This window comes from Geotrypetes seraphini, chromosome 1 (assembly GCF_902459505.1).
Source record: "Geotrypetes seraphini chromosome 1, aGeoSer1.1, whole genome shotgun sequence".
In the NCBI taxonomy this organism is placed as follows: Eukaryota; Metazoa; Chordata; class Amphibia; order Gymnophiona; family Dermophiidae; genus Geotrypetes; species Geotrypetes seraphini.
In genome coordinates this window covers 261629967-261642502 of record NC_047084.1, presented here as the reverse complement: position 1 = coordinate 261642502, position 12536 = coordinate 261629967, and the positions used below count along the sequence as shown (strand labels likewise).

At 38.6% G+C, this 12536-nt stretch overlaps 1 protein-coding gene across 4 annotated transcripts in view; it reads left to right on the top strand.

The window, feature by feature from the left end:
• Positions 1-12536, top strand: part of DOK7 (docking protein 7) — a 179598-nt gene that overhangs the window by 141275 nt on the left and 25787 nt on the right. For all 4 annotated transcript variants that reach the window (XM_033950252.1, XM_033950261.1, XM_033950278.1 and 1 more), the window contains one exon: positions 3595-3684. In XM_033950252.1, coding sequence (XP_033806143.1) covers positions 3595-3684 — 90 coding nt within the window. The remainder of the gene's footprint in view (positions 1-3594; positions 3685-12536) is intronic.

Sequence of the window (12536 nt, the reverse complement as noted above, 5' to 3'; positions counted from 1 at the left end):
ACCTGCCGCGCTAGCCTTTAATGCCTACATTGAACAGGCGTTAGTTTTTTAGCCGGCTGCGGGGGTTAGCACGTGATGAAATGTTTGACGCGCTAACCCCGCTAGCACAGCTTGATAAAAGAACTCCTATGTAATTTTTGTGCACACTTGAGTGCACACTAAAACTATTAGTATCTGTGTTAAGAGGATGATACACAATGTATCCTCTCCCTTTTCAATATTTTCCTTCATCTTTCAGGATGGGAGAGGGAGGGTTATATTTACAACTATAAGTTATAATGATAAGATATACAAGTGGTTAAATCTATGTTATTGTGTTGCAATTTTTGTACACTTGAAAGTTTTAAAATGAATAAAGAATTATAAAAAAATATTTTCCTTCATCCATTAGGCTACGCATTGCAAAAAGTTAAATTTATTTCTTTCATCTATGCAGATGACATTACTGTACGTATCCCCTTGACTTGTTCCTTAGAACATATCAAATCTACAGTAAACCATTATATGAATCTGGAAGAGAGCTGGATGTCAGTTTTTCACCTGAAATTAAATAAAAATAAAACAAATCTATGTTTAATTAAACATCCCAAAATGGGGAGTGAAGTTAAAGTATTATCAGTAAACAATATTGACTACTAGAGGGCTTGGACTCCCTCTTGCCCCGATGTTATCGGGGGGGTCGCGGCTTCAACAGGGCAAGAGGGCTTGGACTCCCTCTTGCCCCGATATCGTCGGGAGGGGAGGTCACGGGTTGACATGGCAGGAGGGCTTGGGCACCCTCCTGCCTGGATCGTTGCTGGGGGGGGGATTCTGTAACCGGTGTTGTTTTTGACAGACACCGGTTACAGAATCCAGCTTTTAGGGGAAGGACTGGTTCCTCCTTCGCCTAAAAGCCCTTCTGTTGGACGTTTTTGGCTTAGGCGTGTTTTTGTTTCATTATGGTTAAAAAGTGTAGACGTGCTGTGGGGGTACTTTTAGACGTAGTGGAGATTGGGTGTTTAGGCAGAGGAAGGCCATAATCAAAACTTGGACGTATGTTTTGGTTATGGACACTTTTCCTGCTTCTGGGTTGAACGTTTAGGGACTTAGGCCAAAAGGGGACTTAGATGTTTTTTTTTATTTTGCCCCTCCACGTATATATGTATCTATATAATTACATAAAATGTATATATCAGATGAATAAGGGGGACCAGCACATATATTGTCAGCATATGATACACAACAATCATATTAAAATATGGAACTTTCAAGAGGCATCATCAGCTATATAAATTAAGATTAGCAATATATTATGAAAATCTGTTTGTCAATGGTCTAAAGCGCAATAAGTTTGAACAGGGCTCCATATTTTGAGGAATATGCTAGGGGAATGATGTTTTCCTGCAATTACACTTTCATATTTGTTAGTAATACATACAGTATTCCATCATGTGTATAGGCCTGGTTTGGCGCAAACTACGCAGAAGCATTAGAAGGACATGACAGGGACCTTTCTAGTCCTGATCATAGGATCTTATATACATGCAAACACATTTAAAACTTTGAAAAGTCAGGATAATAAACAAAAGACCAGGAAACCGATATATAGCACAGGAAAATGGGAATTCACTATTTGTGTGAGGTGTTAGGTGGGGCAGGACCATATGGAAATCAGGTACCTATAGGTTTATAAATAATAATGCAGAGATGTATTAAACTGCCTCCATTTTGGTGTTCTGTTGTTCTTTGTGTCTCTTCTTCTTGGTATAAAAAAACTGAAATTTTCCCGCTTAGAAAAGGCCTGGGTTGCTAGTGTTCTTTGTCTGGATTGTCATGAAACCTAATGGCTTAAGTATTAACAGATGGTCCTGACATTCCAATGCTGGGTATAGAAGAAAAAAAGTATTGAATATGAATGAAAATATGTCATGTGATTTATGAATGTTTGGGGCCCCGAATGCGAATGAATGTATGAGAATGTGTTTGATAATGTGTGTGCGAATGTATATTAAACATAGAATTGGTTTTGAAAACATATATATATTTTAAATCTGAAGAAATCCTGAAAGGTAACATCAGTAGTTTGACCTCTCTGACCTTTAAGCTGGTCAATTCTCTCTACACTGTGAAATTCCAGGAGGCTGTTTCAGGGCTCCTTTAAGCCCATATTAGGAAATTCTCAGTAAGGAGGGAGGAGGGGTCTGGGTCTTTCAGTTCTTGTGTGTGTCAGTGAAATTTGAAGCTGTCAGCATTACTAAGTTGTGGTCAGAAGGCTGGTTTGATTTAAACTTATTGAGAATTATTGGATATGCTATAATGTGTTGTGCATTCAGAAATTGATGTAAACAAAAATATGAATTTTTCCTATGTTAAAAGGAATTTTCTTTGTTCATACCTAAGGACTGCCTCTCTGTTGGCTGATTGGTTGACAGGCGTGATGTCATACTAAGCATTACAAAAGTATAAAAGTGAACCTTGTGAGAGCCGTTCTTTGAGATTATATTTGCCAGGAGAGATGTACATTGACATGCCTGGCTTTAGATCTTCTTGCACAAATGCCTAATGAATGATGCTCCTGATAAAGCTAATAAAAAATAACTGATTGGAAAATATTTGTGCAATTGTCATTATTCCCAGGCAACTAAGGGCAGGGTTTGGTAAGTTACCCTGCTCACATGCCATGAACTCTACCTTGGATAGATTCTTCCAACAGTGCAAAATGTTTTTAATGGCCAAGAACAATAGTATGTTAAGTAAGCGAGCATTGGGCTCAGAAAGGGATTGCATGAGGCCCTGTTGTCCTAAAACAATAAATTTAAGATACAATATGGAGGAAATGGTACTCCAAACTCTTTCCCAATAAATCTTGATCTGAGAACATTGAAATATCATATCAGGCAATGTACCCACATATTTCTCACATGACCAACATAAATTAGAAACTTTATGTGAGAATTTAGCAATCCACTGTGGAGTCCAGTGAGCCCGATGTAAAAAAAAAGTATGTTGATTGAAGTACTGAATCTAAATCACGTTGCCAGGAACTCATCAGCGTTGATACAGATACCGGTAGAGCTCAACACAGTAATCCATACCATTTGGAGGCAACGCCTTTGAGAGGAGTGATAGTAATAATTTGGTGTAGAAGGTCAGGCGTAGACTTTAATTTATTCAAATCTGGAAATGTTGCAATAACACATTGCTTTAGTTGCATCCATTTAGGGCTCCTTTTACTAAGGTGAGCTAGCATTTTTAGCGCATGCAAGATATTACCGCATGCTAAACCGTGCGCTACGTGGTTAGAACTAATGCCAGCTCAATGCTGGCGTTAAGATCTAGCATGTATGGCAATTCAGCACGTTCTATTCCTTGCGCTAAAGCCCTAATGCAGCTTAGTAAAAGGAGCCCTTAGTATACTGGTTGGATGGTAGACTATATTTATTACAAATTTCCTCAAAGGACATTCAGTTGTTATGAGTACCCTAGTACACTAAATCAATTAGCGCACCTTAATAAAAGGACACCTATGTGTTAAAGGATGTGTTTCTGTATTATTGTGCCATTATTGTGATTGACAGTTTGATGAGATATCTGTCTTTTTTTTTTTTTTTTTAGATACAAAGGGAGGTTTTGAACCCTTGGTTCCATCATCAGAAGTTTTTAAAATGCCAGACCCTGGAGTTTCTATAGATCCTGAAGAATTTGGTAAATATACTGAATTGTGACCAGAGAGGCATTGAGCAGGGATATGTAACAATTTTCACACTACATGCAAGTACACCATATGGACTCCACACTCTTGTAAACAATGTACCAGAATGTCACTTTTACATTCAGTTTTCCCCGAAACAAAAGACAGCATGTTATCAGTGATCAACAGATCTTTCCATGGCTTGTCTAGCAAATTTTCAATAATTTGCCATTCATTTTATGAAAGCATGACACTTAAAGGACAATTCTATAAGGTGCATGTAAATTTACAGTATGTAACTTATATCAGTGGTTCTTAAACCTGTCCCGGGGACCCCCATCCAATTGGTATTTTCAAGATATCCCTAATGAATATGCTTGAGAAAAATTTGCATGCTTACTACCTACTTTATAGGCAAATCTCACTCATACATATTCATTAGGGATATGAAAACCTGACTGGCTGGGGGGTCCCCCAGGACAGGTTAAAGAACCACTGATTTATAGAATATTACAAGTTACACATACTTCAGGGCACATTTAGGTACCATTGATGTATCATAACTGTTGATGCTGACCTTTAGACAAGTCAATGCTGACTTACACTAGTATTCTATAATTTAATTTAATTTAAATTTAATTTAATTCTTATATACCGCTAATAACCGTGAGGTTTCTAAGCGGTTTACAAAAATGATGCATTACAAAAGATACAATAGATAAAAATAAATAAGATAGGTACTTGGAAATTTCCCTAACTGTCCCAAAGGCTCACAATCTAACTAAAGTACCTGAAGAAACAATTTATGAAAAATAAAGATAAAAATATAAAGACAGAGGTAAAGATAGAGATAAATATGAATATTCCAACAAGTAATATATAAATAACTATTTTACATCTTACAATTGAAAATATTCTAACATCAGCGAATATCAGGATACAATTATGAAGAGGGAATTTTTAGCAGACAGGGAATGTGGATACCTAGAGTGAGGAAGAAATTCAGGATAAGGTGTTGAAGTTATGTTCGCGAGAGAGTGTCTGGCTAGGACAAGAATTTCTTAAACAAAGTGGTCTTTAGTTCTTTCCGGAAGATGCTATAGGTCAACCTAGCGGTATCGATGAGATAGCCTAGCCATGATTGCTGTCTACCAGCTTGAAACTTGAAAGTTCTGTCCTGGAAGGTTCGATATCTGCAGCCAACAATTTTCGGGTATGCAAACAGGTTGTTGTTTCTGGTAGATCTAAGGGGGGAATAGAATTCAAAATGAGGTAGGAGGAAATTAGGGGCCATTCCCCAGATTAATTTATAGCAAAAGCAGGAGAACTTGAATAGAATTCTTTCTTTGAGTGGTAACCAGTGTAGTCATTTGTAAAAGGGACTAACGTGATCACTTTTCTTGATGCCATGATGCTGTTACAGAATTTGTGCTCAGCACTTGGAATTAGGGCATCTAAATATTGGAACCAATTTATAGAATTGCCACCTTCATGTTTACAAGTGTGGGCAAGTTTTGACTTTTCATATGAAGAGTTTAAAAAAGTGAAACATCACAATTGCCAGAGGATGTGGTAAGAGGGGATAGCGTAGCTGGTTTTAAGAAAGGTTTGGACAAGTTCCTGGAGGAAAAGTCCATAGTCTGTTATTGAAAAAGACATGGGGGAAGCCACTGCTTGCCCTATGTTGGTAGCATGGAATATTTCTACACCTTGGGTTTTGGCCAGGTACTAGTGATCTAGATTGGCCACCATGAGAACGGGCTACTGGGCTTGATGGACCATTGGTCTGACCCAATAAGGCTATTCTTATGTTCTTATGATTTCTTAAAATTATTTGCAAAACACAAAATGTACTCTATCCATGCTTAGCATTACGATCAGAGATGTTCCTATAGTTGGGATGCCTGTGGCGTCCATTAGAGAATGACACGGGGAAAAAATCTGTCCCCGTCACTGCCCTGTCACTGTACCACCGTCCCCTTCACTGCCCCGTCCCCGCCGTTCCCTTCACCGCCCCATCGTCACCGTCCCCTTCACTACCCTGTCCCCGTCCCTGCCATCCCCTTCACTGCCCCGTCCCCGTCCCCGCAGCATCCACCCTTCCCTCTCGCCTCCTCACTGCCCTTCGGAACCCCTTGCGTGGTCCGTGCATCTCCCTCCCTCCCCCTTACCTTCGTGGCGCGTTTTAAGGTTTGAGTAGCTTGTTGAAAGTGGCCGGAGTGTTTGTGCAGTCGCGTGCGTGTGTGGGCGGAAGCTTCTCCTCTGATGCTACTGGAAGTGGCATCAGAGGAGAAGCTTCTGCCCACACACGCACACGTCTGTACGTACGCTCTGGTGGCTTTCAACAAGTCTCAAACCTTAAAATGTGCCGTGAAGGTAAGGGGAAGGGAGGGAGATAGATAGATTCGGGTAGGTAGGAAGGAAGGAGGGAGGGAGCTGCGCGCAATCGGTGACTGCGCGCGTTCCCTCCCTTAACTGCGGGGACAAAGCCATTCACTGCTCCACGGTGCGATGGATGGCCTTGTCTCCATATCTGCAGTGAGCATCTTTCCCCTACACCATTTTGGTGGGTTACCAGCGGTTAGCCGCGGGTAACATCCACCGTGTCATTCTTTAGCTTCCATTCCACTACTCAGTTGTTTCCTTCTGACAGTGCTTGTAATATTACATTTCAGTTCACTTAGATGAGCAACCACCATGACAAAATATTTATCTTATTATCAAAATAACAGAAAAGCAAGATCTGATAAAATATGTTTACAATACAGGAGTCATAAAATAGAAAATATGCACGAGAGAAAAGCAGGTGTGTTAACATTCATGGAGATCACATATCATGGAGAGAGAATTAATTTATAGAGCACTGAGGGGGTAAGTTTCATGCTGGCCACATTGTTGCCACAGGTATGCTTAAAGTTCAGGTTTTTCACTTGTTTTCAAAGCGAAAGTATGTGCAAATTGCCATAAGGGAAAAAAGTACTTGCAGAGTCTGAACCTTTTTTTTCTGTGGATATTTTTTTCCAGAAATACTATGGACTCCTTTTACAATGCGATGCTACTGATTAGCATGCGCTGAATGTGAAGAAGACCATGAAAATAGAATAGGCTTCTTCGCATTCATTGTACTGCTAACTGGTAGTGTTGTTTTTAAAAGGAGACCTGCAAGTGTTATTTCTCCCTCACTAACCTCTCTCCTGGAGTTCCTCCACTCAGTGTGAGTTCATATACATACACTGTAAAACAAGACACGTACTTTCACCCATACACAGTCTGGGTGATTTTCAAACAGAAAAAAATATCTCAAATTAAGAGTAGGCAACAAATCAAAACAACAAATAATAATAATAATAACTTTATTCTTTTATACCGCCATAACCAAAAGTTCTAGGCGGTTTACACTAAAAAGAGTTGGACAATCAGCAAAATATAATAATATAGTAAAAAATACAAATATGTGTAAAATAGAATTTCAATAATAAAACTCACTAAATAATAAAATTATCGAATAAAGTGGTCTTAATTAATTTCCAAAAACTGCAATAGGATAACATAGCTTGCTGAATACATTTACCTAACCAAGTCTGTTGCCTACCAGCTTGAAATGCTAAAATCCTATCTAAGAAGGTCTTATATCTACACCCATTCATTTTTGGATAAGCAAATAAGTAGAAGGTTCTAGTTTCTCTTGATGGTCCGAAGGAGTGGTGAAACTGCTATGGCAAATGAACAACACAATAAACCACAATAGCAAAGTGCAGTTTAATCATCAGCCAAAAAACTCCACAATTATAAACATATGTCTTAAATTGTCATATACAGTTTCAACAACTACCATCGGACAGGTCAGACTTAAATACTCTCTTGGCCAATTTTGAGCACCGTTTTGTCTATTTTTCTCAATATTATTCACATGTGAAATGCTGGTGGAGATATTTCGATGATATTTGTTTTATTATGGACCGATACAGTGGATTCTTTGCAGGAGTTTGTGGATGAATTGAATTGTTGTCATCCTACAATACAGTTCAAGCTGCAACATCATGCTGAGGAGCTCAAATTTTTGGATGTTTGAGTTAGCTTCCATTCTGGTCATTTTTAGACCACTGTGTGTCCGAAACTGACTGACAGAAATACAACTTTACACTTTACCAGTATGTACCCTAAAGAACATTCCTTTTCCTTAGTTTTTACGTTACTTGACGCATACGCTCCTCTGAAGTGGAATTTCTTCAGAATTCAGAGAAAGAGAAACAGACGTTTATCCAAAGTCTCTAGTGCAAAGTGCATCAAAAAGGGCCAGGTATAACCATCGGGAGTATTTGTTGCAAACAAAAATGAAGAAAGAAGAGGAATCTAATATTCTGGCATGAGTATTGAAGTATAATTTCCATACACCAAAGATGGTACAAATAATAAAGAAACATCAGTATTTTGAGATTCGCAATTCCTTTTTTCTTATAAGCAAAATACCACCTCAGTGTGGCATTAAGAGGGACAGGTGAGGGTGGCCCAGGGGATGCATACTAACCCCCTCTTTTACAAAGCCGCGTGGCAACAGCCCCAAAGTCCTTTAAATCTCTGTGGGCTTCGGGACTGTTACCACGGCAGCCCGCGCTAAACAGCTTTGTAAAAGATGCACTAAGTGTGAACATTATTCTGTATGTCCTCTAATGTTGGAAACTTCCGAATTTGTGAATGTCAACATGCAGAGGAGAATTGTTTTGAAATCACGGATTTCTTGCACTTCCTGTAATGTCATCTATGTGCTAATCTGTCCATGCAAATTGCTTTACATAGGACAGATATCCAGACAATTGAAAATGAGACTAATAGAACATAGACACTGTGTGAATACTAAGAAATTAATGGAGCCACTTGTTGAGCATTGTATTGCTATGGAACACAATTTTTCATCATTTCAGTGCATATTGCTAGTGTATACCATATGATGAACGCTGCGGGGACATTCAGAAGCGGCTCAGAATGAAAGATCAACGGTGGAGTTTTTCTTTGCAGACTGTAATATCTAAGGGACTTAATGTGGCAATCGAGTGGAAGGCATTTCTTTGATGCGTTGTTTTGACAGCTGTTCTCTATTGCCTTCAGCTACTTCCGGTGGTTTGAAGATGTCACGTCTGCCAGGGCTTTAAATGTTTGGCGATTCAGGGCAAGCAGTGGTTTCTCCCATGTCTTTCTCAATAACAGACTATGGATTTTTCCTCCAGGAATTTGTCCAAACCTTTCTTAAAACCAGCTACGCTATCCGCTCTTACCATAACCTCTGACAATGCGTTCCAGAGCTTAACTATTCTCTAAGTGAAAAAAAGTTTCCTCCTATTGGTTTTAAAAGTATTTCCCTGTAACTTCATCAAATGGCCACTTGTAACCGTTTTAGTCTTTCCTCATACAAGAGGAGTTCCATCCCCTTTATCATCTTGGTAGCACCACTATATCTTTCTTGAGATAAGGAAACTATAATTGAACGCATACAGGCTAAACCGTTGGTAAACATTTTAGCGACGGCGTTAAAGTTTTGAGAATCTGAGCCTGAATCTTTCAAAATAGCCAATAGTAGCTCTTTTAGTTCTCTGCTCTTGGCAGTGGGAGAGTCCATACAGTGCGCATGACACCTTCCCCATTGCCATAATATCAGAGGCAATAGCGAAGCCTTTAAAAGATTCAGTGAACAGATTAAACCCATCTCCTCACATGTACCAATCAGAACAATTAATAGTTGCTGGCAATATGAATCAAGTCATTTGCTCAGATATAGAATGTTCTGGGCACCGGGATGGAGGACATACCACAGAAGATAAAATGTTAGCAGACTTCATATATACGCTTGATCTAATGGATCTTTGGTATCAGCTGCTTTTGTTGGAGAGAAACTATACATACCTCTCTAAGCCCCATAGCTCATTATCTAGATTGGATTAAATCTTCATAAACAGAGCCTGTTTTTCATCTGTGCTGTCAACAAAGGTGCGCCCTGGGGAGGTGTCAGACCACTCCTGTTTGGGTAGACTTGGGGTTGCTCATTATCAAGATCTGGAGATTCTAATCTAATCCAGTATTTCTGAGTCACACTGTGCTTAAATAAGTTCAAGGTAATTTACAATATAAGGTATTACAGATGTATATGCTACATTATATTATAGCAGTTTGAGGAGGATCAGGTTATAAATGGAGTAACTGTACTAGAGTAACACTTGAGTTGGGTAGTATAGGATTTAGTGATATTAGGTATTTTGAGTTATTTTTCTTTTTTTATTATAATTTTCAAAATTATACATTATACAAAGTATAAGAATGAAATTTTCAATACAAATAAAGAAAAAAGAAATAAACTACATCTGTAATAATATTAAAACAACCAACATTTTCCATCAAGCCCACATTTAGGGAGATTACTATTTGAATCAAAGGAAATTACAATCATAATTAAGAGATGTAGTAATATAATCCAAATAAATAATATTTCAAGAGATCAAAGTTCTCAATTCATACTGGTATTTTTAATTAACTCCTAAGACAGTAATTATTAATTTCAATTTATGATGATTTATGGGTTTCTTGAACAAGTAAAAACTGCTCTAATTGTAGAGGATCCCAAAAAATATCATCTTTGCCCTCCCCCCTTCTTACTCTTCCCCTCCCCCCTCCCCTCCTTTGGTTCTCTCTCCCTCCCTCTTACCTTCCAATCCAACCTTTGTCGTTGCTTGTAACTCTGATAAATTTCTGCTAAAATGTTCCAACATTTCCTTCCTCATTGTTTGTAACTCCGACAAAATGTTGTAAATCCGTGTTCTGATCGGATCTTAATTAATTGATGTGAACCGCCTAGAACTCATTGGGTATGGCGGTATACAAGAACATAATAATAATATCTTAGTAAACATTTGCACGGGAATTTTAAGTAGAAGGATGCTTCAATTGCCAGGACTTGAGGTTTTAATGTCAGAAATGCCTTCCTTTTAATTGAGTTAGTTTTCTATAGTGTATATGCTTTCAAAGAAGAGAGTTTTTAATTTTTTTAAAAAAAATCTGTTGTAGAATGTTTCCATCCTACTGTCAGTTGAGAGGTTGTTCCAGGTCTTGGTGCCAAGATAAGTACCAAGGTTCCCCCAGTATCTAGCATGAGACTCTGATTTTGGGAAGTATTTGCAATAGCAATGGGAGGAGTTTGTAGTACACAATGGCCAACATGAATCGCAACCTCTGTTATATTGGGAAACAGCGAAGGTTGTACATTGTGAAGCAATAATAGCCTCTGTTACTGCCAGTCAGAAGAGATTAGCTGCAGGGATACTCCATCTAGAACAGTGGTTCCCAACCTTTTCCTGCAGGACTATCAGCTAGTCAGGTTGTCAGGATAGCCCTAATGCATAGGTCAGATTTGCATGCCTGTCACCTCTATCATATGCAAATCTATCTCAGCATATTCAGTAGGGTTATCCCAAAAACCCAACTGGCTGGTGGTTCTCCAGGACAGGGTTGGGAGCCACTGATCTAGAAAGTCAAATATGAACTGCAAAGAAGGTCTATGTGCGAGCCCCAACAAGGGCACCTAGCTACCCAAGTGGCATTTAACTCACTCATTCATTGGAAAACTGTGCATCAGTTGCTTTATAGAAAATATTGCTTTTATAAATATGGTCACAAGATGGGAAAAATGATGGCATGGGTGGTTAGAACATAGGGGGGAGGGGGATCTCATGCAATTCTAGTTCTACAGCAGCGAGAAGGGGCAATTGCCAATAAAACAGATGAGAGAGTGCAATTATTACAATCCCATTTTCATGATCTGTATAAATGTGATGTCCACACAACAATGATATTCATCCACTATCTTAATATCAGAGATTATACGTGCCACGCTTCTTTAAACGGAGAAAAGACCTCAGTGTTTCTCAGGAACATACTTGAGAAACTTTCTATGGCAAGTACTTAATTGCCACAGAGAAATACATCCTTGGTCTCAGAAAAACTCTGTTATATTAATCACTGTTAAAACTTTAAAGTAGTCACTATTAAGGCTTTAAAGTAGATATTCAACACACTTCAAAAAGTAAGAAACAAGCACTTATCTCATTGTCCTCTGATATTGAAAAATCACCGCAGTTTGCAATTGAAACCAAGTGCAGATATACCACACTTGGAAAACTAGTTTGAATTTCCTTTATAGATTTCTCTTAGATATCCCGACAGGCCCTGTTTCGCATATTTGCTGCATCAGGGGAATATCTGAAAAACATAATAAATCTAGTGACTTTCAAGAGAAGCAATCATATTCAAACTTTATATAAAGAGCTACCGCTTCAATGATTCTCTCCAAAAGAAATGGCGGCTCGGCATCTGCCCAAGTTTTTAAAGAAAAAAGTGGTGTAATAATGAACCAATCACAGCTGTCTAAAGACGGGGAAAACCACCAATCACAGTTACTCTCCTACTCTTAGATAGAACTTCAAAAAAATGCGCCATTCTATTCTAGCATTCAAGCCATGCGGAGTATAGGTTCTCAATTTAAATATCCACTTTTGTTCCCTTTGTCTAAGGAACATTTTAAAGGCCCCTCCCTTAGTCGAAGGGAACAGTCAATCTATAATCCAGCAGCGCATTTCTGAGAAGGTGTGATTAGTATCTAGGCAATGTTGCACCATAGGCGCTTCTATTTTACCACATAACAAACAAGGATCTATGCTCGATGATCCTAGTTTTAAAGGGTCTCGAGGTCTGCCCAATATATAATAAATTACATGGGCAGCTTATAGCATAAACTATTCCACTTATTTCACAGGTAGTATATGATGTTAATATATAAACATAGAAACATAGAAATAGAAGGCAGATAAGGGCCAAGGCCCAT